The 27,301-nt window shown below is 36.2% G+C and overlaps 4 protein-coding genes across 4 annotated transcripts; 2 read left to right on the plus strand and 2 right to left on the minus strand.

Annotated features, from left to right (window-relative positions):
- Positions 1-1,100: 1,100 nt before the first annotated feature.
- LOC149949754 (uncharacterized) lies at positions 1,101-26,690 on the plus strand. The gene is made up of 11 exons (XM_090169489.1): positions 1,101-1,147; positions 1,538-1,649; positions 4,485-4,748; positions 4,812-4,951; positions 5,011-5,095; positions 5,154-5,304; positions 5,366-5,565; positions 6,461-6,620; positions 6,699-6,822; positions 6,885-7,151; positions 26,421-26,690. The coding sequence occupies exons 1-9, from the start codon at positions 1,101-1,103 to the stop codon at positions 6,746-6,748; spliced, it is 1,209 nt and encodes a 402-aa protein (XP_090025615.1). The 3' UTR covers positions 6,749-6,822; positions 6,885-7,151; positions 26,421-26,690.
- LOC149949755 (uncharacterized) lies at positions 13,752-15,265 on the plus strand. The gene is made up of 2 exons (XM_090169490.1): positions 13,752-14,445; positions 14,505-15,265. Exons 1-2 carry the CDS (start codon positions 13,752-13,754, stop codon positions 15,263-15,265), a joined length of 1,455 nt encoding a protein of 484 aa, XP_090025616.1.
- On the minus strand, positions 16,022-17,344 carry LOC149949756 (uncharacterized protein F54H12.2-like). Its single transcript, XM_090169492.1, has one exon. The coding sequence runs from the start codon at positions 17,342-17,344 to the stop codon at positions 16,022-16,024; it is 1,323 nt and encodes a 440-aa protein (XP_090025618.1).
- On the minus strand, positions 18,600-19,670 carry LOC149949757 (uncharacterized). Its single transcript, XM_090169493.1, has 2 exons — positions 19,249-19,670; positions 18,600-18,957 (listed from the first exon to the last, which is right to left on the minus strand). Exons 1-2 carry the CDS (start codon positions 19,668-19,670, stop codon positions 18,600-18,602), a joined length of 780 nt encoding a protein of 259 aa, XP_090025619.1.
- Positions 26,691-27,301: the final 611 nt, after the last annotated feature.

Here is a 27,301-nt window from a genome sequence, read left to right on the forward strand (position 1 = left end):
ATTTAACACGTATAAAAGCTAAACCTTACAATAAATAGTTTGAATTTGATTAGCCAATTAGTGGTTATTTTTAAATTCAACCCAAAAAATTAATTAGATTTTCTATTTGAATTAATAATGTTTCCCTATTTCTTAAATATCTTAAAATATTTTTTACCTATTGAATTTTTCTACAGTTAGTATTTTTCTTAATTTACATAATAATTATGTACACGCCATTAAATTAATTTTGAAAATTCACTTTTTTCAACAAAAATGAGTTGCAAACATCAAATTAAGGAAAAAATATGAATATTAAATTTTCCGCCTAAACACTATTTTTTAATCATTCGCTGTAAATAATTTTTCTTAGCATCATAATAAAAAGAAATATATGTATATTTTTTTTATGCGGTCTTATACCGTGGGCCCAAAGGGGGCGCATGATTCGCCTTATCGCGACGTTCGACTCTCTTATTTTGATAATACATGTTCACCCTTTAAATTTTAATGTATTAAATGTTTTTTTACAGAAATTGTATATTGTAATGAAATATTAATTAATTTAATTTTACCTTATTTAATTTATTTTAACTTTTTAAGCAAAATACAGCAGCCAGCGGTTCGTTTCGCGCCAAACATTAAAGAAATATTCCATACGCGCCGCGCGGGCAATCTCTGCATTGGTGACGTTCAAAATTCGAAGTGCACCTCTCTCTCCCACCCGAAAGGTTTTCCCCAAACCCGGCGTCCGGCGCGATAGAATGCCGCGGGTCAGCCCTTTGGAAAGTTTTGGAACAAGTGACAATTATCCGAGCTTGGGAAACCCCCAAGTTGCAAGCCGTCCTCTTCGACCGCGTGCAAAGCTCAACTCGTTTCTGGCCGCAATCTGGCGTCGCTTCTTTTATTTCGAGCCTACAGTACTACAATACGGTACGGATATACTGTCCACTTTCTCCTTCACTTTAGCTTTTAAAATTTAATAAATTTTATTATAGTAATAGAAATTAAGGGCTTGTAGAAAAGAGTATTTTGTATCGGTTATCGCAAATCGACACAGTCGGTAAATTAAATTCGAATAACAAGGAACAAAAAAACTAAGGGTAAAGTTTAATGGTGTAATGGATGACTTTGTGAAAAGAAAACTAAGCGAATGGGGATTGGATACGTTTGCCGATAACTTTTCAAGTAAGTTTTTACATTATTTGTTTCTTTCTCTTTAGAGTGTTTTTTATAGTAAGTTATACTTGATATTATAATAACTTCAAATTACTTTTCATTTAATAATAATCAATTGAGTAAATTAATAAACTTGGGCAGGCCAAATACCGAATAGAGCGTGTCAAAGTTGGCCATGGGTTAGTTTAAAAAAATATTCCAATTTATATAAAAAAATCAAATGAATGATGTATGTATATGCATATGCTACCTTTCAATTACAAATTAGTTTTATCAAACCTGAACTTTTCCTATTTAAAGCACTCTGAACGAGAATTTTGTATAAAATTTTAGAGCTACGAAATAATACTTTTTTATTTAGGCAATTTTGTTGATGAAGAATCATTTATGCTGTTAACAACAGAAGTTGTCAAGGAATTGATACCTGCAGTAGGTCCAAGATTGAAGTTTTTAAATCAGCACTCCACATTTCTGAAAGAGACTTCGAATTTGTGAGTTATTTTCGTTTAAAATTAACAAATAATAATAATGGGGTTTGCGTGCTATAAATGTAATATTGAAATTTTGGGAAATTCAAGGAATTTAATATATCATTATTGAAACATCCATGGTCTTAACGATGGAAATGGGCCTTTCTATTGCGCAGAAGAAAATTGTAATCAATCTTACACCTACTTTCACACACTTTCGCGGCATTTAGGGAAATTTCACAGAGATTCTGTACTATCAGATGATAATTTAAAATCAAACTTAATTAATGAAACTATAGCAGTGTATCCGGCACAGCATGTCGATTTAGGTGATCAAATGGATATAGATGATTTAGGGGAAAATCTTGATTTTGCTTTATCTATTGAGTCGATTAAAAATATTGCTATTCAATTTGTATGCAAATTGAAATCTTCACCATCAATAACAACTACTACAGTTCAAACCGTTATTACCAGTGTTAAAGGACTAATTGAGGAAATTATAAATTATCTGAAAAATAAAGTGAAAGTTAATCTAGAAAACATTTCCAAGGAAATTTTAGGAAGTATATTAGTTTTGTTTGATGAGGTTTCGAATCCGTTTCAAAATTTTGAAACTGAATATTCCCAACAAAAATTATTAAAAGAATCTGGGGATTTAATTGTTCCGAGGGATATAAAAATTGGGGAAGAGCAGGTAGCAAAATCCAGCAAAAAAACTGGGGTGGTTACCATGATTACTAAAAGCAAAGAATTTCAACTAATACCAATTCGAAAAACGGTGAAAAAGGTCTTAGAATGTCCGGGAGTCTTTGAAATGATGCGAGATTACCTAAATTCTGAATCAAATGGTTTGCGAGATTTCAAAGATGGATTGCAGGCAAGAAAATCTTGTGTTCAGTGTAATGGTAACAAGGTTTTAATTCCTCTCATGGTTTATTCTGATGAGTTTGAGGTCACAAATCCTCTTGGCTCAAAAACTGGCTTACATAAAGTTGTGGGATTTTACTACACAATTAAGGCGTTTCCTCCAGAATACAATTCCTCTTTAAATAATTGTTTCTTATTAGTGTTATGCAAATCCGCCTATCTTAGCCAGAATAAAATGAATTTAGTCATCTCAGAAATTTTAGAGGAATTAAAGGATTTGGAAATTAATGGAATTTTTCTCGAAACTCCCTCCTTTACAGGAACAGTGTTTCCCTATTTGGCTCAACTTTCTGGGGATAATTTGGGGCTGCATTCGTTACTTGGCTTAGTTGAAGGTTTTATGGCAAACTTCCCTTGTCGATTTTGCAAAGTTCACAGAACTGTTATGGTTAAACAAATTGAGCTTGATCGTGATTTGCTTAGAAATGTAACTAATTATAACTTAGACTTAGAAATTAATAGGTCATCTGAAACGGGAGTTAAACGTGACTGCCTTCTCAATGAATTACAGCACTTCCATGTGGTATCAAATTTTGTACCTGATATCATGCATGATATCTTGGAGGGTATTGGTCCCCTGGAGTTAAAGCTTGTATTAGGTAAACTGATATCAGAAAAACTTTTCAATTTAGAACTTATAAACTCCAGAATTAGTAAATTTCAATTTGGCGCTGATATTAAAAATAAACCTTCACCAATAACTAAGAATATGATAAAAAATCCTGATGGTGCTACTGGGCAGACAGCAGCTCAATCTTGGTGTTTGTTAAGATACTTACCCATTTTAATAGGTGATCTAATACCTGTTGAACACGAAGTTTATGAATTGCTCCTTATGCTTAATGACTGCATAGATATAATTTTTGCACCGATTATATTTGAAGGTCATCTTTTCTATTTAGATCAATTAATTTCGGATCATCATGAATATTTTTTAAACTTATTCTCAGAGCGCACTTTAAAGCCAAAGCACCATCTATTACTACATTAAGTAGATTGTATTAGAATGTCTGGTCCATTATGTAAAATTGGGGTTATTCGTTTTGAAGCAAAACATAATTTTTTCAAAAAATACGCTCACATTATTTGTAATTTTAAAAACATCACTAAATCACTAGCTTTTAGGCATCAGTTAATGTTTGCATATAATTGCAGAAACAATCAAGCTTTTGATAAAAGGGCTACAGAAATAGGTGTATGTCACAATAATCTAGTTGCTAATTTACAACTGGGTAATGAAATAGCTCAACTGCTTCATATATCAATCTATGAAAACATAGGGTGTGCTAACTGGGTAAAACACCATGGAATTATGTATGTACCAGATAGTGTTGTGTTATTAGACGTTTCAAATGAGGATTTGCCTACTTTTGGAAGGATTGAAAATATTATTGTAAGGGGTGAGAACGATTTTCAATTAGTAGTTTCTCTCCTTGAGACCATGTCTTTTGAACGACATTACCATGCCTATAAAGTAGACATGACAAAGCCCGCAAAAATAATTTTAAAGTCATTGGGAGAAATGATTGATTATAACCCGTTACACTTATGCAACAACTTCGAAGATAGTGACCATAGCTTTTATGTTGTACCTAAATATAGCTATTTTTAATTTTTTAAAGTAATGATTTAAGACTACACACCAATTTTTTAATTTTTAAGTCCAACAAATCTTTGGTTGAATTTCATGGGAAATTGATTGATACATTTTCTTAATATATTTTTTTCTTAAATATATATAAAGTTAAATAATTTAGTATTTCATCAAATAATTTAACCAAATTCTTGTTAATGAACTTCAAAAAAATTAGTTCTTTCTAAATCCCTTCATATTTGTTCTTTCTTATCGGATTGATACTTTAAGCTCTCAAACTAGTTATAGCTTGTTTTACAATTTTAGCATTATTTTTACAATCATTAATTCAGTCTTTCAGACTGTATTATTTAGAATATACTACTTGTACCATTTGGCCTTTGAAAAGAAAAGAAAAAACAAGTGAAAACGTTGGCACCAGAGCAACTGATTTAACATCCAAAGACGCAACCGTTGACCAACCTACACATGAAAATGTTGACTGCATGGGAAAATCTATAATTTCATCACCATTTTTGGATAACGAACTTTGTGTCACATCAACATCAAACCAAAAATGTTGCGAAATAATTTTGTCTGCTGAACTCGGGAATTTTGTAAGTATCTATATTTTGATTGTTTATTATCTCGAATAATTTGTAAATAAAAAATTATTTCAGAAAGTTAAAGAAATGGTAAATAAACACCCAGAAGGAAAAAAACTACTTTTCAATTTATTGAATGGACCAATAGCAACCAGCGACAGGCGTTTACTGTGCAGAATTGCAGTGGCCGGACTAATAGAAAAATTTGGAAATACGTTAGTTTACATTATTAAGATTTTTTATATAGCATACATAATTTCTTTTCTATCTTTAGTCCATCAGCTAGCTTAAAAACAGAACTAGCTAAGACCATAGTTAAAGAATTTCCAAAATTTGATAATAAACACCACCTAGGCCATGTAAGTTAATTTCTGAGTATATTCAGGTGATTTGTTTTTAAAAATTATTTTAATGTAGATGGTATGGTATTCTCGAGGTAACAAAAGACCAGCAACAGGCTACATAGAAGACCGTGTAAGGAATGTCAACAAAAATATTAAAAAGGCAAGAAGATCAGAAGTAACTGTTACTGATGAGCCATTATCGTTAGGATTGGCCAAAAAAGCCAGTAAGTGTGAAATTTTATTCTAAATTTTCGTAGTTTGAAATTAAATTTTTGTACATTACAGATATCGAAGTCGTAGAAAATTCTGACAATGTGGAGATAATGACTGATTGGTTAAAGGTCAATACTAGCCCTTTTAGTCAAGTAAAAGATTATATGAAGCAGACAGCTGGTCCAAGACAAAATTGGATAAAAAGTAACCCCACTGATAGCATTGATGAAATTTTTTGTATGTTTCCTCGACTAAGAGACACACCTGGAATGGTATGTTTAAAATCATTTTTTTTGTTGTAAGGTGATGTAACTATTTTTCCTATAATTTTATTCTATAGCCTTCCTTTTGTGTCTTAAATTTTTTATAGTACTTCATATCTTTTATATTTGACTGAAAATCTTACAAAACCCAAATTTTGATATACATTTTAGCATAAGTGGATCCTTCTCTCTAAGTAGACAAAACGCTATGCTACCTATGACTAGAGTCTGTGTCGGGGTCGGTCTGGCAGCCCTTTACAACCACCCTATACTGTGTATCACCTCAACTTCACTGTGTATTTATACTGCCGAATCTAACGTTTATTACATCTCTTATGAAACGTGTCTCGAGGGCCGAGAGAGAGAAATTTTGGGGGTTGGCTCCTCGAATTTTCCCCCCAAAAAACCTATATCATATTTGTTCAAGGTCAGTTTCAGATCCAAGGGTAGAGTTTCCTTCAATAAACGCCCCTTTATTTGCTGTCTTGACCACTCGGTGGCGCCTCCACCGAAATATTTTCAAAAGTTTTCTCTCTGGAGTTTGCTCTCTATACAAGCTCTGACGTCACGAAACCCAGACTAAGATACCCAACCGAGACCCGGAATTTGTCTACTTAGAGAGAATGATCCACTTATGATTTTAGTAGTTTAAATTTACCAACAAAAAATTATTTCTTATATTGAATTTTTAATTGTCTTCTCTATATTCTATAGTTTTCCCTATGTTTTCCTATAATTTGTTGCTATATTTTGCTTTATTTCATTAAAATATTTCGTACAATTCATTTACAGGTTTTTTAATATTGTGTGGTCACCCTTAATTGATATTTTTGTAATAAATCAAAAACGTGTCTCTTAATCAGTATCTATAATTAATGACTTCTGTATACAACTTTGATTACAGATAGAGCAGGATTTTCAACTAATGTATCCTGAAAACAATACAAACGTTGTAAACAATTGGATGAGTTTTTGCACAAAAATTAAAACCCATGCATTAATTGAACTAAAGGAAATAATTTTAAAAGAATTAAAATTCATCACAGAGGACGAAAACAATCAGAGTGAGTATTAACTCTATTTTAAGAGGAAATTGTCAAAATATCTTGCCTTGCTAAATTTTCGTTTTAATTTCTTAATAGGTTTAGAGAACTCTGCATTTATTCACTGCCATATTTGGTTCCGCCACTAATTTACAAAATTGGCAAACGAACTATCAAACCATCAGCAAATGATGCTCGAAATTCATTTATTACAAATGTTACTGTATGTACTAAATATTTTTTTGCATCTAAAGTAATATACTTCAGTAATGACTTATATTTCAGGGCGAAGTCAAAACAATAGAAGAATATGTTGGAAAATGTCAAATTGCTGAACCGCACATAGTTACATTTGGCGATCCATTAGACCCAACCCAGTGTTTTGTTGTGTTGGGGAATGTTTTTTACCCCCGCTCAAGTTTGCTTAATGCAATGGATGCATGTTTTAAAATGTTTTTTGTATTAGATTTGGACTACCCCAAAAAATGCAAAAGAGTTTGGGAGTTAATTCAAGATAGTTTTTTCAAAATTATTGGAAAAGAAAAAAATGGCGTAAGTAATGTAATAATATCCATGCGAGAATGGTTTGAAAATTAAATTTTAGAACATTAAAGTGATTTTTCAACTCGAATGCTGAATATTTGTCAATTACCGTAATTTAAGTTAAAACAACCGTAAGTCGAGTTAAAAACAACCGTAAGTCGAGTTAAAAACAACCGTAAGTCGAGTTAAAAACAACCGTAAGTCGAGTTAAAAACAACCGTAAGTCGAGTTAAAAACAACCGTAAGTCGAGTTAAAAACAACCGTAAGTCGAGTTAAAAACAACCGTAAGTCGAGTTTAAAACAACCGTAAGTCGAGTTTAAAACAACCGTAAGTCGAGTTAAAAACAACCGTAAGTCGAGTTAAAAACAACCGTAAGTCGAGTTAAAAACAACCGTAAGTCGAGTTAAAAACAACCGTAAGTCGAGTTAAAAACAACCGTAAGTCGAGTTAAAAACAACCGTAAGTCGAGTTAAAAACAACCGTAAGTCGAGTTAAAAACAACCGTAAGTCGAGTTAAAAACAACCGTAAGTCGAGTTAAAAACAACCGTAAGTCGAGTTAAAAACAAACCGTAAGTCGAGTTAAAAACAACCGTAAGTCGAGTTAAAAACAACCGTAAGTCGAGTTAAAAACAACCGTAAGTCGAGTTAAAAACAACCGTAAGTCGAGTTAAAAACAACCGTAAGTCGAGTTAAAAACAACCGTAAGTCGAGTTAAAATTCAACAAATTTCGTTTGTTGAAAATTTAACCATATACGTGGTTGTTATAATTTAACATAAAATAGCTTAAAGTCCAACATATATTTGGGTCGTTATCAAATAACTCTAGTAGTGTAAAAGTGAGAGTTTAGAGCCATGGGGTGCAAAATTCCCATAGGGTTATAACGGGGTGCCAATATTTTCCATAGGGTTAGCGCGGGGTGCCGGTATCTCCCTCGAAACCGCGTCGGCTCGATGTGGCCAGATTTGCCGGCATCGAGAATACGAGAGAGACCGATGAAAACGTGGAGTGAGAATCGAAGCCGGTCAGAGTCTTGTTGTAATATCGTTCGAGGAGGAAGCTGAGTTTCGTGACGAGGTAGGGGAGAGAGACCCGGAAGAGAGTGAGGTCTCGGATTTCAACCGCGCCAGAAAGGAGCGGCTTGTTTATACGCGCGTTTCCTCGGTACGGGGTGGGAGTTTACGCGGGGATTAACGAAATACCCAATAGGGTATGGCATGGGGTATAATTCATGAACAAAGTACGGGTCAGCATCAAGAATACGAGAGCGTCCGTCGAAAACGCGAAGGGACCATCGGAGCCAGCCGGAGATTTATTGACGGGGCGTAATAAGGAAGCGGAATAGAGGTCCGCGATAAAACGAGGTCAAGCTTTTCATCCGCGCCAGAAAGAAGCGGTTTGTTTATACACGTGTTTAGTCGGTACGGGGCATGAATCTACGGTGAGGGTAGCGATATTACGACGATTGTATATTTGCGGGGATTTGAACGGAGAGCAACGTCTAAGGTTAACCAGGTGGAAAGAAGCCGATTGTTTTCCAGCGTGTTTAGTCTGCAAATAGAATTCTTACAGATGCGAAACGTCAATTGAAATGAACGGAGAGTAACGTAGATGTTGATACGCCAAGGATTGAAATTACTCTTTTTGTAAAGTATATGAAACCAAGTAAAAAGCGCACGGATGAGTACTATATAAAGGGACTCAGTTTCCTTAAAATTACATCCCGAATTTGGAATCTTGTCTTTCACGTTTTAGAAGCGACGCTCACCAGTCATACGAGGAGTAACCCAAAATGTGAGTTTTATCACGTATTAATTATTCGCGAATCATTTTTAATTTGTATTGTCAATTCTAGGTCGGAGAATAACACTTGCATTCTCGAAGTCAACTTTCTGAGAGCCAACAACGAATATGTTCTCAAAGAATTGGCATTCTTGGTGGTTGAAACTGGAGAGAGTGGGGTGTACGCCTTTAAGCCGCCTTTTCCGTATCACGAGCTAAACGTGAAAGACAAAAGACTTTGTTCGTGGATCTCGACGAATATTTGCGGGATGCAGTGGGACGAGGGTGAATACGAAATAAACGAATTGGATGGAATCATCACCTACATCACATCTAAAGCGTCAACCTTCTTCACGAAAGGTCTGGAGAAAACATCGTTCCTCTCGAATCGTTTCGTTAAGAAGATCATTAACGTTGAGGACATTGGATGCCCATAATTTAAAAATTTTGCAGATTTGGGTCCAAGGGTCTGCAAACACCATTTTCAAAATTTCAATTCTGCATTATTTAAAGCGCATCAGATAAATTTATGGAAAAAATATAAATAAAATATTTTGGTCTTAACCATATCTGATTTTTTTTTACCTCTCTCATATACATTTACTTGAATCAAACATTGGGAAGTGGAATGGTTAAATAGAAACATTTTTACTTACAACCGTCTAATAGGTCTACCGATGGAAATCAGAATTAGTCTTATTACCAAGAATATATTTATACTAAATATAGATAAATACAATCTTTATTTATACCCCACTGTATAAATACGTTCTTATGTATACCTTATAGTATAAATACGTTCTTATGTATACCTTATAGTATAAATACGATCTTATGTATACCTTATAGTATAAATACGTTATTTATTCTTTGTGACATAAATAAAGCGTAATTTATATCTTATGGCGTAAATACATTCTTGTTATTACGAAAGGTTGTAAACTATAAGCTCTATTTATTACTTGTGGTGGAGACGACTTCCAGAAGAAATTTCAATTCTGGCTGGGATATATAAGTCCATCTCCCGAAAATCAAAATCATATTCATTTCAGAATGGCAACTAACAATACCGTCTTAGACAAAAAAGTTACCGTCGCAGTCTTAAGATATAAGGCTGCGCTGGGACACATTCCCGGCCGCCCCGAATTACCAGTCTTCAATTTTCGAACTTTCGAAGTCATTATCCCGAAGCAACATCGGGGATTTTGGGTGGAATTCCGCCCGGATGAAGCGTGTGCAGTTATAGACGTGCACCTATGTTACCACCCGAACATAGCCAACATAAGACGGGCTCTCGGAGGATTAAACCAACTAATCGGGGTATGTTTATTTTCGTTTATTACGTATAAAACGTGTATTTATTACAATTATTTTAAGATCGAAAAACTGGATTTAACAATATCGGCGGAAGAAGACTCCATCGCTTCGCTCCTCTTTTTCGGAATGAACAACGAGCCGAATCCTTCAACGCCAGAAATCCCGACCACACTATCATTGATCCCTGCCACATCTTCATCGGCATGTTCTATAACCGGAAACTCATCATCATCTCTATCGTCTCTACCATCAATAGCGTCAACTTCTTCTACCCCCGAAGTTCCTTCGACTCTTCTCGCATCCGCTTCATTTTCCACACAGAAGCGGAAGAAAAGAAGCGCTCCATCAGAGAAGCAGATTAAAAAAAAAACAAAAAAAAATTGACTTTAACGATGATTTGGAAAAATTATTGGCTTTAGAACAAATTGTTCAACAAACCCTCGGTGAGGAATTTAAAATGTGAAAATAAATAAATATTAAGAGAAAATACCAAAGTTTACTTTTTACGTACTTATAATTAGGAATTATATTTAATTTTGGTTGGGAATTAATAAGATATTATTTTTTTAATCCTTGTAAATTCTAAAGAGCGCATCAGATATAATTTTCCAAAGATTCTTTATCACATTGAAAACATTCTAGCGAGGTAGAGGCGACCCCCGTTATAATAACAAAGTAGTGATGTACTTTCATTGAAAGAATTCTCCCACGTCCCAAGCGCTAAGACCGAAAAAAACCCTGCTCTTCCCCAACTGGCGAAGGACCCTATTATTATAACCTAAACAACGCGAAGCGAATGTTTAGGGGTGCAAAGTGTATAAAAGCTCGAATCGGAGCTGATGACATTGTCAGTTGCGAGTAGCGGCTAGTGAGTCAAAATGTTTTCGTGCACCATATGTGTTAGAGAATTTGCGACAAAGTTTACTTTGAATCGACATAAACGAGAACAACACGGTAATAGGAAATACGTTTGTTTGCTTTGTGGTAACAGTTTCGCGCGCAAATACGGATTGCAACGTCATTCGCGAATTCACGCGAGTGGTTCAGATTCATCGACACCCGATTCATCGCGTAAAGAAGCCATCCTCCCATTTCAGCAGCCAGTTTCACCGACACCCGCACAGCCATGGCAAAATAATCCTCTACCACTTCAAAAACCGATGGAAATAGACGACGCCGAGGATAGCTTTCTCGAAAACGTCGAAGAACTTTCCGTTATCGAGGACGCCATCATTAGCTCGCGTTATACCCCGAAAACCACTCAAACGGACCCAGAGGTATTAATCACTTCTATATGTTCAGCCTTATTTAAATACTTGAAAAATCGCTTATCTAAGAAACGGGGTATAAAATGGAGCGTATTTATTCGCACGAAGTACGTGCGTAAACTCAACGACGGCGAGGAAGTTGAAGCGTTACCGTATTTCCGTAGCAAGACTCAAACTTCCCTCATGCCGGACGTAATACCAGTTCAAATAGACTCTTGCATAAAGCAAGTTGCGGAAGCAATGGGGGAATTCCAAGACATGGGTAGTGGATGGACCATTGATCGGATTTTGTTTTTCCAAGTGGATATTATAACGTATCTTCCACTCGTAGGTGGTACCTATATAGAGCTACCCTCGGAGCTTTGTAAAGGTAAAGGTCTCCTAAATATTAAAACTAAAGACCAGAAGTGTTTCTTATGGTGCATTCTAGCAAAACTACATCCTACAAATTCACATCGACGCCGAAAGGAACAATACCAAAAATTTGAAAGTGAAATAGACTATAGTGACATTTCATTCCCTTTTCAATTAAACGTTTTAAAACTTACAAAATTTGAATTTAAAAACAATCTATCAATCAACGTTTTTGGTTATGATAACGAAGTTTTCCCGCTTCACGTCAGTGAAAACAAAGTGCCGGAAGATCGACAAATAGACCTTCTATATCTCGTGTCAGGAAAAAACCAGCACTTTTGTCTTATTAGCGACCTTAGTCGCTTGTTGAGTCACTTCACAAATCATAACGGAAAAATTTACGTATGTCGTTATTGCTTACACCGCTACTCTGGTGTAAGCGCCGAAAGTAATCATAGAGAGCACGTAAAAAACTGTAATGTCCACGGTCCACAGCTTGTGAAAATGCCCCACAAAGAACCCATTTTAAAATTCAATAAAATCGACTGGCTACAAAAGGTAAAAAAGAAATCTTATTACAAATTTTCACTTTTTAATATTCTTCTTAAATTTAGGTACCTTACGTCATATACGCGGATTTTGAATCTATCATTGATAAAATCCATACATGTTTACCCGATTCTTCACTGTCATCAACAACCAAACTTTCCGAACATGTAGCGTGTGGTTTCAGCTATGTTGTTGTAGGACCCGATGGTATTTATATTTTGTACTGTTTTTAAAAAATATCTTCGCTACAAAGAATATTCAATTTATAGGAAAACCGCATCCGCCCGTGACTTATAGAGGAACTGACGCTACTGATGTTTTTCTTGAAAGTTTGTTGATGGAACGGGAGTACATCACCGAATTATTAAAGAAAAACATTCCGATGGTTTTGACACCAGTCGAAGAAGAATCGGTTCGCAACGCCATTCATTGTTACGTGTGTGGAGATCTTCTCATGCAGAGCGATCCGGGAGTTAGAGACCATTGTCATTATTCCGGTATATTACACTTTTATCGGTGGTTTTTATTATCAGAAAGCTAACGTCTAATTACAATTTTTAGGGCGTTTTCGCGGAGTGGCCCACAATTCGTGTAATTTAAAGCTAAGAGTTGGAAAGTTTACACCCGTCGTCATGCACAATTTATCACGGTACGTAATTTATTTTCCTTTCTACTATCGACGAAATTATAACTAAATTATATTTATTTTCAAATTGTAGATATGACGCCAATCTTATTATGCAGAGGATTGGGTTGATGAAGGAACATAAAATTTCCTGCATTCCATCAACCACCGAAACTTATATAAGTTTCACTATAGGTCGTCTCCGTTTCATCGATTCACTTCGTTTCATGCCAGCTTCCCTCGAAACTCTAATTAATAACTTAGCTATGGGGGGGTCGGATAAATTTCCTATTTTAAACTCTTTCTATCCTTCGCATCAAGTCCCGTATTTACTTAAAAAATTAACCTATCCTTACGACTACATGAGCAGCGTGGCGAAGTTTGAGGAGACACTTCCTCCCAGAGAAGCATTTTTCAACTCTCTCACTGACGAACACATATCAGATGAAAGTTACGAATCAGTCCGACAAGTGTGGAATACTTTCAACGTAAAAAATCTAGGTATTTCGCCAGAAATCTTTAATGGAAAGAAATAATGTTACTAACGAAAATTTTCTTGACAGGTGAACTACACGATTTGTACGTTCAAGCGGATACCCTCCAGCTCGCTGACGTCTTCGAAAGTTTCCGCGCCATGTGTGTAGCATACTATGGCCTGGATCGCGCGCACGCGTACACCGGACCAGGATTCGCCTGGGAATCTGCGCTTCACATGACCAAAGTGAAGTTGGAGTTACTCCTCGATATTGACATGCACTTATTTATTGAGCGCGGTATTCGAGGAGGGGTTTCGATGATTAGCCACAGATTCGCCAAGGCGAATAATAAATACATACCCGAAACTTACGACCCCGAGCAGCCGAGTAATTTTATAATGTACTTCGACATGAACCATTTGTACGGGTCGTCGATGGTCGGCTACCTACCCACTAGTAAGTTCGCTTGGGTACCTGTAAAAGACCTCCTCGATTACATTAATTTACACGTGCTTACTTTATCGGACGAGTCATCCTATGGTTTCATTTTGGAGGTTGATTTAGAGTATCCTGCTGAATTGCATCAAGAACACAATTGCTACCCCCTTGCGCCCGAATCTCGCGCAATAACCACCGATTTATTTTCTTCATATTATAAACTGATGCTTAAACAATTGAACCTTTCCACAAAAGACACTCTTTCTAAGCTTGTACCTAATCTATTCAACAAGCAACGTTACGTAGTTCACTATCGTAATTTAAAATACTACGTTTCGAAGGGGATGAAACTTACTAAAGTTCACAGGATACTCTCGTTTGACCAAAGTCCTTGGCTTCGTCCCTTCATCGAGTTCAATACGGAGAAAAGAAAACTTGCCAAAAACAACTTTGAACGGGAATTTTTCAAGTTGCTCAATAATAGCACTTTTGGTATATTAAATATAAATTTAAATAATAATCAATACTAATCTCATTTTCTCTAATACTAGGTAAGACCATGGAAAATCTCCGTAATCGTATAGACTTTCATCTCGTGCAAACACCTGAGCGGGCCATCAAGAAAGCGTCTTCTCCGGCATTTGAAAAGTTCACTATTTTCCACAACGAACTCGTAGGCATTCAAATGAAGAGGAAGTCGCTTACTTTGAATAGACCTATTTATACCGGCTTCTCCATTTTGGATCTATCCAAACTTTCCATGTATGAGTTTCATTACGAGTACATGCGGAAGAATTTCGGGGGTAAAGCGCGACTCCTTTTCACAGATACTGACAGCCTCACGTATGACATACAATCCGAGGATGTCTACGCGGACTTACAGAAGTCCTCCCACCTCTTCGATTTCTCAGGATATCCCGTTAATCATCCTCTTCACAATGAATCAAATAAAAAAGTGATTGGGAAGATGAAAGACGAGATGGAAGGAGTTCCGATTCGCGAGTTTTGTGGTTTACGCCCGAAAATGTATAGTATCCTTTCGGAGAAGGGGGAGAAAAAAACCGCGAAGGGTGTTTGCAAGAGAGTCGTCAAAAAAAGTATCCGCCACTCGAGCTACCGCAATTGTCTTTTTTGGAATCAAATTACGAGCAACTGTATGATGCGAATTGTGAGTCAGAGACATCAACTCTTTACCATTTCCCAAAACAAAATATCTCTAAATCCTTGTGATAATAAAAGATACATTTTGGGTAACGGTATTCAAACTCTATCCTATGGACATCACTGGATCGACAAGATAAAAAAGGTGTGACTGAATTCGTAAAATACGTATATAACTAATAGAACATTATGTATATGACTAAAAGAGCATTATGTATATAACTAAAAGAACATTATGTATATGACTAAAAGAACATTATGTATATGACTAAAAGAATATTTAGAGTATTTTGATTTATTTTCACAAATATTATTCTAAAAATGTTAAATATTTTCAACTGGAAATGATCTGTGAATTTACTTTAACAAAAAAGTTTATGAACTAGTGTTTTTGCAATTTGTTTTGAATATTGGTAAATTAAAAAAAACATTTAAAAGTTATTCAATATTTATTGAATAGTTTGAATACACAAATTCTTTAATCATCTTATCATTATCATTTTTTTGTTTAGAAAATCTTGTCACAATATCAAACATTTTTACACCCCGACATCGATTAATAGCAAAATACACGCAAAAGCCTCCACAAGTCCTACTAAGATTTCCTTGTAGTTGTAACGAATTAAAAGTAACAGTTTTACTATTTCTTTCGACAAAGTCATTAAAGCGAAACATATCGGGGGCGTTCCCGAAAGAATCGAAGAATTCTGTAGCCCTGTTATTTTTCGAGAAATAGAGTACAACCCAATGTTTTCCGGACGTTTCTGAAGTAGCCGTGTTCACAATATAAAGAGAGGGGAAAGTCTTCACGTATTTGGGTAATTGATCCGCAGCCATAACTCCCCGAAATAGGTTTTTGGTGGACTTATCGTTTTCCATAATTCTAGTTAGTTGTAACGTATCCATTCTAGTTCAAAAGCACGGTTCTGTTTTTATCAATTTCAATCAAACTCTGGAATTCCGCGTACACAATTACAGCAATCGTTTCGGTTAAAGCTGATGCGAATTTTATCTCGAGCCTCAAATTTCCGTTTTTAACTAAATGGAAATGGGTGGCGTTGCTCATCAAATCAGCCGTCAAATCGTAGACGAAAAGGCAGTTCCCACCAACGTAATCTTCGCGACTTATTTGGTTTCCCTCGTCAATGTTCCACTGACCCGTTTGTAGTAATAAATTGGCGTAAGCCTGGATGTAGCTATTCTCCGCGAAATTAGGAGTGAGAGGGCGATGGGGTACGCTGTTTCCGTCCACAAACAATCCAATGTGGTTTAAATTAAAGTGCTGGAAATTATATGGTGATAATTTTAAGTCACCTAGAAAAGCCGTTTGACTAACCATCCCAATCACGACTTTATTGGGAATCTGGCCGGTAAATAAATGATCCTGCACTACACTCATGTTCCCCTGGGGGATCGAAAATGAAGTGCATTCGGTGCGAGTGATGGGGTATTTAGCTCTAGCCACTTGTAATACTTTCGCGTGAGATAATGGTATTTCTGGAATTAATTTAACTTTTCTCAGATAAAGCGAAGCTGATTTGATTTCCAATTGACATTTCACATCGGAGTGTAAACAAAAATCGGTGTTCGGTTTACCAAAAACAAATTTTAAATCCACCAAGTTTAGAAGATATCGAGGTTGTTGACAAACATCTAAGTGGAGGACGCCGATCATATCGATAATTCCCTTTTGAGCAAATTCAGCTCTTTTCAAGAAACCTTCGTTTTTGGTAAAGTCGTTAAACTCACCCGCCGTGTCGCGATAGAATAAGGAGCTGGTCAGATGACTCGTTTTAGCCGAGTCACCAAAAGTTAGCATGGTTTGAATCATACTTTTATACGGGTAATTTTGAGCCGAAGGAGTAACGGATTTTTCGTTTAAAAATAGATGCACTTCGGGAAAGAGACTGTGTAAAAATAAATTGACCGGCGCCACATTATCAGCTGGTGTAGTTACCACTCCACCCGCACCGATCACGGCGGCTTTGGGGAGAGATCCATTTTGTTTTTTCACTTCCACCTGAACGTGTAGGAGAGTCTGCGACAAGTCTACGTAGGATTCTGAATTGCCACTAATGCAAAACGTTAACGCCGAATTGTTGGTAATACTGGAAATGGGATTGTATTCGACCCATTCGCCACCGATAATCCCCGTCTGCGATAACGGAACTTGAAAAAGGTCCAATTCCGAATTCACACACCCGCTTGAATGTGGATGTAACAGTGCCATAATAACGCTTTATGAAAATATATCGGAGTAAGAAGGGCACGATGTTTTCCTCCTCTTGGCTTTACGTCGAGTGATTTTGCGCGGTCGGGAGCGTTTCTTTTTAAGTCCAGATCCCGTCATTTGCTTAACCACTTCCGCGGCTGAAATTAAGGTTTCTTTGCCAGCGCTTTTGGATCTAGTTGCGAGTGCCTTTTTGATTGGAATACCGCTAGCAACGTCCGTGACGACTTTCGCTCCAGTATCGAGGAATTTTCTTCCTAAGAACTGGGCTCCACGCTTGAAAAGGGGCATGGCACTGCGAAAAGCTGAAGCTAGTATATTGCCTAATCCATATCCTCTTTGAACACCCACACCTCGATAAACAGGAATTGATCCATAGCCAGCCTGATTCAAATAGTAGTTCTCGTAATCGCTTACGGCGGGATTATACTGCGAGTGTCTCATGATGTTGGTCGTTCGTTATGCTTTACTAAAATGAACGCGACTCGTTCTCGCACGTGTTGTTATAGGGTGAGCCAGGCCCTCCGTGGTCTGAAATGTAGAGTAACGTGCACCTTTCCACGTTCGAATCGCACGGGGTTCCCCAAGTCGTCCATAATGTTAATTTCGATAATTTGAATATTTGAACCCGCGACTGGTAAATAATGTGGTTTAGTGAATATCGAGTCTATAGTTTCACCGTCTTTCCCTTTAACGCTAATAATTCTTAGGAGAGGTACGTTCCTGTCCCCGACGATCGTACTTTCAACGATATCGGAATAAACAAACAACGAATGTAATCCCACGTCCATATCTACGGTATATGGAGCTATCGTCGATTCCCTAATTTCAAGTTCTTGTACTTGCTGAATCGAAAACCCCAACATAACCGCTATATCAGGAGGGATTTTACAATAAAAACTCTTAGCAATGTGAACCGAAACTCGTTTCAGATGTTTTATGTATTTAAACTCAACATTTTTACCCTCAAATTTTAACATTTCAAGAAAATCTTCGATTGTAGAGAAATTTGCTTTGGGTATAATAGCTAGTTTTTCTTCCGTAAAACCTTCCGACATGATATCATCCGTCCAAACTCGGACTACCCGCTCTTCTTTGATATTGTTCCACGTTCTAGGATAACTTATTTCCGCTAACCTTACTTCGTAAGGTCCATTCAGCTGAACATTTTCCGGAAGGTAAGCTCTGAATTTGCTCAGAGTATTATCGGGAAAGTAATTCAGCGAAGAATCGGATGGTAGAGTGATGTAGAAACTCATTCTAAGTCTACTTCTTGAACCCAACTGTCAAATTGCGGTCCGTACCCCTTCCAGCGTACGAGTAACTCGACTGAATTATCAGATTTGCGTCGCCGCCTGAGCACTTTTCCAATTTTAAAAGCACAAGTCTCGAGATCTTTTCCGACTTTCTGTACTTCTTCCTTGTAAAACACTCCCAAAATGGGTTCCGAATCCAAAGCCTCCAGTTTATATACCGCCGGTTGCCTCGGTATCCGCTTAATCACTCGAAACAATTCTTCGGAAAAATTTGGGATATATCCTTTCTCAAAGATACCCTTGTTTTTGCTAATTCTTACAATATCACCAATTTCGAAATCATAGGTCACTGGCGGACTGAAATCAATACCTCCGTATAGAGTTTTCCAAATTATTTTCGAATTTTCTGACGTTACTTCGACGGGCTTACATTTAATTGAACGGTGATAGCTGTTATTGTACGCGGTAACTAAAACTTGGAGCGTATCGACGTATTTATTTGTATTTTTGCCAGTGAAATATCGATACATTCTTGATTTAAACGATCGAATAAAGCGTTCGACGATACTGGCCTTAACTTCAGAATTCGTCGCGAAAAATTCTATTCCCCGTGATTTTAACTCCAATTGAACGGCTTTACAAACAAACTAATTCCCGTGATCACTCTGTAGGCGTTTTGGTCGTCTTTCACCATCTAGTATGTTTTTCAGAGCATTCACTATGGTAGCCCCCTTCTTATCTTTCACCAGCTCAACGAAAGCGAATTTGCTAAATACGTCAATACAAGCGAGTATGTAACGATATCCCTTATTTTGTTTCGATAGTTTCTGCAGGTCAATTAAATCAGCTTGCCATTGTTCGTCAATACCGTAAACTATTGTCTTATTTCTTTCGTACCGCCGCTTTACATTTTTGTGTAACGTATACGTATCTTGGTTCTGTAAAATTTTTTTAACCTCATTCAATGATACGTTGAATCCCTTTTCTCTGGCTGAACGATACAATCCTCGAAGGCCAACGTAACCGCCAGAGTCTGCTTCGTCGTAGTATATATTTCTAAGTTTATCCATAGTTGGTAAAATTTCCCGGTGTGGGTACCGTGTAGTACCATAATAGGAATTCAGATAATTCCATTATTACGAATATAAATATTATTATGACAGCGGTTAAAATTTTCGGATTTTTGGAATAAGAATCCACTAATCTGGACGTCACACCCACAGCTACAGTTTCAGTACAACCATCCATCCTGAGACAAAAAATTGAAATAATTACTCGTTAACTTACGTTAAAGGTTTTATTGATAAATACAGTCAAATCGTCACCCACTGTTGCGGTCTGGGTGGAGTCGCGAGATAAGATAATGATTTTAACAAATTTAACCTCGCGGGATTCTTGATAAAGTTTTTTGGTACATTATTATTTTGCAAAGTTTCGTAAAAATTATTAATTCCCGTAGGATCGACATTTGATTTGGTTTTTCTAAGCGCGTCGTAAATTAAATCTATAACGTTCGATCCCGAAACGACCCGCCCCCCAATTTCCATTTCGCCTAATTCGTTCCACGAAATATATCGCAATGTCCAATTGTACAAAGATATCGCGTCGGTGAGCTGACTTGGTGGTATAGATGTGGCAATTTCTTCGTACCAGGTTTTTTTTGATTGCTGTTGTTTTTCAACTGGTTTCTGATTAGAACTTAAGTGTCGCTGCAAAGTTTGATTATAAAATGATAATTTTTCGGATTGGGACATATTGGGGTTCTCGAGAATGGCTTTCATTTCCTTATCCAAAGTGGGTATTTCCGGTTCCAGAACCACTTCTTCTAGAGTAGCGTTTTTCATACGACGTAAGGCGTCTTCGGAAACTAAAACCAGGGTTGGCAAGTTTTAAACAAAATGTTTAAAACAAGTGTTTAAAACACGTTTAAAACAAGTATTTTAAACAAACACCAATTTGTTTTAAACGTATTAAACTACCTGTTTTAAACATGTTTTTTATAAGGTAAATTTTCATTGTTTTTTTTTTGTAAGATTTTGGTTATTCAATATGAGGGAAAAGGAAGAATAAACCATTCCAAGGCTCTAAGAAAGGTAAATTGTATTGATAACGGGTAGTTTGATTTTAAGATTCTCTGAAAAGAGCGACTGAAAGGGCTCGATATGATTTCATAAATTTCCTACCAATACAAAAATCCAACGAACGCATTGAATTTTGTCTTTTTGTTTAAATAGAATATACATATATTGGGGACACCTCCTATGCACGAGATAAAAGTAGGGTTGCTGTTTAGTCGGGTTGTGCCGGGTTTTAAGTAACAAGAAACACGGCCGGTCTGGACAGATCGGGTTTAAACCGACTAGGCGGCACTCCTAGATAAAAATCAAGGGATTTCGGTCCCCTTTCTCGATTTTTTAAAAATTTTATGACGTGATGGAAGTTTTAAGATTATAGAGGCATCCAAGTTCTTATTTTTTATAACATTGTTTATTTGTGATGATTTATGACTTCAGACGTGCACATTTCAATAAACCAAAACTAAAAACAATGTGTGGATAACTAGCTATTTTCCCTTTTCTTAATACTATGCGACCGAAAATTCCAGGATGATAGCTATATTAAAAACCCTACTACAGGTTAGGTAGTATTTGCATGGGGCATCGAAAACCCTAAGGCCGTCAATGGTTGGTCAACAACGCTTTTACGTCACTTTCGTTAAACAAGGTATCATTGAAAAATTCATCTTATTGACACACTTAGGGTAATTATGCCACTAATACGTAATATTTCTTTAAATGAGTTTACTCGTTAGTCTGATTCATAAGTATAATGAATAGTTTAAAACGTGTTTTAAACATAGTTTTTTATTGTTTATTATGTGTTTTTTATTGTTTGATTTAAAAACAGTTAAAAACAATAAATCTTGTTTAAAACAATAAAAAACATTGTTTTTGTTCTTTTTGAAAAAAACAAGGATTTTGCCAACCCTGACTAAAACCATTTTGCGGGCCATTTTTACTTATTAATAGCGCGGTTTATCGCCGCGCCGGCGACTGAGCTCACGATTGAAAGAAGCGGAGCTAATAAAAGCGGGAGAAATCCCCCCTTCTGCACTAGAATCTGTTTTCTTTTAGCGAGAGGAATTTTACGACATAGATGGTGTATCACTTTACGATGTTTCTTCAACCGACTCTTTTGCTCATCTGTAAGTTGAACGTTCCCACGAAGTACATTTATACAGCATTCGACCAACGATAAAATAGCGTCTCGATTTGCTAGCTTGACGATAGCTTTTCTCTGTTTCACGTTACAAGTGCTCAAATATTTCAAAAAGTTTAAGTTTTTACAAACTGGTTTTGAAGTTCGTACGCTCATTTTGGAACAAAAATCGCGGCTTCTTCTCCCGGTATGATTCCCGTTCGCAGCCGATATTCATCTGAAGTGTTTGGTTTTAAATCGATGAATAAATAGCCGTACGGCTTCATCACGGCTTGACGGAAAGCGTCCACGACGAATTTGGTATTTGACGGAGAAATTTGTTTAGCAATATTTAGTACGCTGGAAACGGCTCTAGCGGAACGGAAGATGACGAGGTACTGCGAATAAAACAAATTTTGCATTAAAATCAGTACCGACGTGTTTCGATGATGCGAACCTCGGATGAATAAATTGGTCACGTCTTTGTTATTAGCTATTTCGCATAATAGGTCATCGAGAATGACAAAATTTCTAATCGTTGGATTCAAAGTTCCTGGGTCCAACAATCCTTCGTGAAACTCGACTGTTGGATTATGCTCCAATACTGAATTAAATAATTTATGTTGGTACTCTGTATAACACCAAATTATTCGTTGGGGTGGGGGAGATATGCAAGAGTCATTATGTTTGATTAATTTCGCGATAAAGTGAGATTTTCCAGACTGCGTGGGTCCTGACACGAGCCCCGTGAAAGGATGTATCATGATAGGATTCATGTTTGTAAATGAGATAAGAAATAATAAGCGTGGTTTTTAATACGATTCTTTTTATTGATATTTTTTTTAACAATCAACCGTCTTATGTAACATATTCTTCAAATTACACATAATAAAAGACAAAATATTATCCCGAAAATCCTCGCTTAAAAATGTGTTAAGTTTTGAGATTATTTCCGAATAACTTATTTTTGCCATGGCGTCAAACAAGTACGCATCTAAACGGGAATTCCAATCTATCATTAAACAGTCATGCTCATCTTGCGAAAGATGATCAACTTCACAACCACTGCACTGCTTATTAATATAATCGGTAACTTTGTTTAGTACAGTTTCTTTAATATCGTTGAAGACGCGTTTGACTTCGTTATGGTAGATCATCACTTCACCGTATTTTTCCATCAACGTCTTCCAGGGATACCGCGTCAGAGTGAATCCACGCTTGGTCAGGTAGTGCTTGCCGTAATTGGTCCCAGTGCCAAGAACGATTTCCCTGACGTCCACTACTCTACGGTCTTGAAAAATGCACAGTTCTACCCGTCTCGTTTCCGATCCTTCGAAGAACCACGTTGAGGGTGGGATAGAATCGTCTTCCAAGAATGAAGTTATTTCCTCGTTCGCTCTCCACAATTGCTTGAATTGACTTTCAGTCAGCGCTATGCCAACGCCTCCTTCTAGGGTTCCGATGTAGATATTACAGTCCGGGGTTACCAACACTCCTTTCGTGGTAGAAACCGGAAAAACCTTACTGCTATTCCTGAAAATTTTATATTTGTTAAACAGAATCTCGGTATTAAGATCATGTTTTATACATACATTTTATCAGTATTCCAAGACGTCATAGACTTCCTTATTACGCCCCGTCAATAAATCTCCGGCTGGCTCCGATGGTCCCTTCGCGTTTTCGACGGACGCTCTCGTATTCTCGATGCTGACCCGTACTTTGTTCATGAATTATACCCCATGCCATACCCTATTGGGTATTTCGTTAATCCCCGCGTAAACTCCCACCCCGTACCGAGGAAACGCGCGTATAAACAAGCCGCTCCTTTCTGGCGCGGTTGAAATCCGAGACCTCACTCTCTTCCGGGTCTCTCTCCCCTACCTCGTCACGAAACTCAGCTTCCTCCTCGAACGATATTACACCCCGTCAACAAGACTCTGACCGGCTTCGATTCTCACTTCACGTTTTCATCGGTCTCTCTCGTATTCTCGATGCCGGCAAATCTGGCCACATCGAGCCGATGCGGTTTCGAGGGAGATACCGGCACCCCGCGCTAACCCTATGGAAAATATTGGCACCCCGTTATAACCCTATGGGAATTTTGCACCCCGTGGCTCTAAACTCTCACTTTTACACTACTAACTCTTTTTTCAGGTTGGGTAAATACGGACTCAAATTTTGGATGGAAAACAACCAATTTTTGGTTAAAAACAACTCAATATTTCTAAGAGTGTAGTCTAGGGTTGGCGGTCATTTTGTTTCCCATTGTGTATAGTTCTTTCGATTAAAGGCCTTTTTTCTGATGTATTTAAACCAGACATGGGCAAAATCGCTAGTGCTATTTAGAAATTCAGTCGCACTCAAGAGTGGGAGTGGAGCTAAATAAAAATCTTCACTCTTTGCCACTCTCGCATTTCGACACTCACTGAGGGCACTCTTCCCCCAAGAGTGCGATTAGTCAAGGTCACCAATTTCACTCTTATTCTTGGCGGGAAACTTAAAATTTAAGCCGGGAAATTTGAATTGGATCCAAAAAGTATATTTTAGCCTCCTTGGACCTTGGTCGTTAATAGATGGCGCCACGCTCCCCAGTAAAGTAAATAAATTAAATTTCAATTTCTTCTTTTAATAGTCTTGACAATCGATAAGAGTGAAAGAGCTGACCCTGACTAACTTCACTCTTTTCACGCGACCGAGCTCGCCGAGTGACGAAAAAGTGAAAACCCCAGTCTTACGAGTGTAATTTTTTGTTAGGGAGTGGAGTGAGAAAAGTGTTATAAACTTTCATTGGTGGCCATTTATTTATTATTACTTAACTAGTCTAGTGTTGACGGACATTTTGCTTTTCTAACTTTTTATTTTTAATGGGATAATCAGTTTTAGGTAATTATATTTTATTGGCACTATGCCAATCGTTGTGACACACTAACGAGCACCACCATTAATTAAGCTCGATATATTAATTACAATTTCTGTCACTAAAAGTGTTATGACATTAAAAATTAAGCTTATTTATTGATTGATGCAATACGGTTATTTCCAAATGCCAGTGTTTTAATTCCATCTATGACATATCTCTCACTATCAAATGAACCAAACGTGATTTAAGTAGTATTTGCAGCATATAGATTATGATTTCGTGCTGCTATTTTAATTTTGTGTTCGCTAACGTTATACGTTGCGTAAAATACACATTTCCGATAGGAGTTGTGTCTGATATTTATCTTGTTAAAATGTGTGTCAGCACCCTTGCCAGAATTCCTGTCTCCATCCTCACTCTGTAACGAATACGTCTTTGGTTTTAGACCAACGAAAGAGAGGCCAAATTTACCAAACAATTCATCTATTATTAATCCTATTTAGTTTCAGTTAGTTTCACTAAAGATTATATGGTTTTAGGATAGTCTGAAAATAATAAAGATGGGCGGACGTTGCCATAAAAATTATCGGTCTCAATCAGATTACATAGCGGGACGATGATTTTAGTAGTTTTTAATTAAATGATTTAAATTTTTATTTTCTTTTACAATGTTGCTAACTAAATTGACTTTTATTTAAGGTATTTTAATCAAAGCTGTTGTTTATGATCAAATATTTACTTAATATTTTTAAGAAAAATATTTTTTATTATTGCATATTAATAGACCAACTAAAATCGATGCTGAGCTTAGCTAAAAATTTCAGATTTTTGCACTGTTCTAGTTTAATTTCTGCAATTTTATCATAATGTTTTAACGAGTAATAATTAGCCAGGGTTAAATGTTGTTTTTGTATAATTGATTTCTTGATAACCTAACGATAGAGAAGACTTCTACTTAAAAACATTATAGCTATATATTTACATGCCTTAAACATGTCTAAATTTGATTTTTTTAAGAACCTAATGTAATTGATAGGTAACTAATATTTTACATCAATTATTCTCAGTGGCGGATACAGAAAACAATGCAAGGGGGGGGATGCTAGAAGACGTTTGAGCTATGGGTGTAATAACAAATCATCAAGTCACATGCAAAGCTTAAGCGTCAAGGGGGGCGCCCCCCATGCCCCACATATGTATCCGCCACTGATTCTTCTGCTTACTGTTTATTGAGTAATGCTTTTTTTCAAATACCTTTACAAAAATAGTTTTAAAAAATATTTTAAACTTTCAGTATTTGGTATGTTATTTTCCATTGTCACCGAGTATTGGCGTCAAAGAATCTATTTAAGTAGATTTATCGCTAATTCAAAAAACGCCTTTTAAAAAATCTACCTTTTTGTTGAGTCGAGGCTTGCTTTTAAACACCTTTGTAATTATCAATATAAAATTATTAATACACACTGTAATTAATTTATACTTTCTTTAAGCTTATCTTAATGAAATACTTTAATACATTGGTTTTATTTTTAAATTATGTTGTTTTTAACGTGTCAACTAATGCTTTTTTACATATATTAAATTTATTCAAATTAATTTTTTATTTTAAATTTAATTTAGTAATTTAATGTATTAATTATAATTTCTTACTTAATTGTTTGGCCTAATTCGTTACAAGTGTTGGTGTAATGTATTTGCCGCGGTAGCTAATGGTTTTTAATTCCAATTTTTCTCAATAGCATGATATATTTCATGTATACAGGGTGTTTCAGAAGACAGTACAAACAAAGTCGGCAGCGACGAAGAAGGGATGTACGTACGGACTGAAACACTCCAGGTGTGGTACGAATCTTTGACGAAGCTGCGTGAATTCTGGCTACCAAATCCACTTCCGTCTCCACTGGTGTTTCGTAGACAAGTTCCTTCATCCACCCCTAGGAAAAAGTCAAGTGGGGTCGCAGCGAAACGAATGAGTAGACATTTTGGATGAAATAAAATAAAATTTCATTTGTTCTAACACTTAATTTGTTAAAGTAAAACAATGATTTGGCTCAAAACATGTTCATTTTTCACAGACAATTATTACAATAACATGAGGCATAAAAATATTTGGGTAGTACTAACTTGTTATTTTCATGACCTATTATTTCAGTGACAAAATGTACGATTTTGACCATACCAACTCCATTAAAGGTTTTCGAGAATGCTCTATAACGTACTCATTTAAACCTTTCGTCTACCACCTAGCGTTCAAAAACTACAAATTATAAAACCGTGAAAAATTTCATTATTTTTCTTAAATTCAAAAATAACAACGATCTCTACCGAGAGAGTACATACAGCAAATTTAACATTTCTAGAATGTATAGTTTTTGAAAAAAATGCCTGGGCCGATCAAATGAAGACCCCCGGTATATAGATGGTAACAAACAAGCTGCGGCAGAAAAATTGGAGTTAACAATAGAAACAATTTTTTTTGTTACTGGGTTTTTAACATTGGTTACCCAGGAACTATTAAAACAACTTTGTATTTTATAGAATGTTGTTTACTAGAACTTTGATACACCAAATTGTTGAAAAGTGTTTGCAATTAGGAAATAAAATGAAAAAACTGTAAAAATAGAATATGAAAATAGTTATAAT

This window comes from Leiobunum rupestre, chromosome 3 (assembly GCF_980474605.1).
Source record: "Leiobunum rupestre chromosome 3, qqLeiRupe1.1.hap1, whole genome shotgun sequence".
Taxonomy (NCBI): Eukaryota; Metazoa; Arthropoda; class Arachnida; order Opiliones; family Sclerosomatidae; genus Leiobunum; species Leiobunum rupestre.

Bases quoted from the DNA above. Each gene is read 5' to 3' on its own strand.
- LOC149949754 (XM_090169489.1), top strand. From the start codon at position 1,101: ATGGATGACTTTGTGAAAAGAAAACTAAGCGAATGGGGATTGGATAC. The intron at 1,148-1,537 runs GTTTGCCGATAA...TTGTTGATGAAG, and splicing joins AGCGAATGGGGATTGGATAC to AATCATTTATGCTGTTAACA. The intron at 5,566-6,460 runs GTATGTTTAAAA...CTTTGATTACAG, and splicing joins TAAGAGACACACCTGGAATG to ATAGAGCAGGATTTTCAACT.
- LOC149949755 (XM_090169490.1), top strand. From the start codon at position 13,752: ATGACCAAAGTGAAGTTGGAGTTACTCCTCGATATTGACATGCACTTA. The intron at 14,446-14,504 runs GTATATTAAATA...CTCTAATACTAG, and splicing joins GCTCAATAATAGCACTTTTG to GTAAGACCATGGAAAATCTC.
- LOC149949756 (XM_090169492.1), bottom strand. From the start codon at position 17,344: ATGGCACTGTTACATCCACATTCAAGCGGGTGTGTGAATTCGGAATTG.
- LOC149949757 (XM_090169493.1), bottom strand. From the start codon at position 19,670: ATGGATAAACTTAGAAATATATACTACGACGAAGCAGACTCTGGCGGT. The intron at 18,958-19,248 runs GTTTGTTTGTAA...TATTGATTTCAG, and splicing joins CAGAGTGATCACGGGAATTA to TCCGCCAGTGACCTATGATT.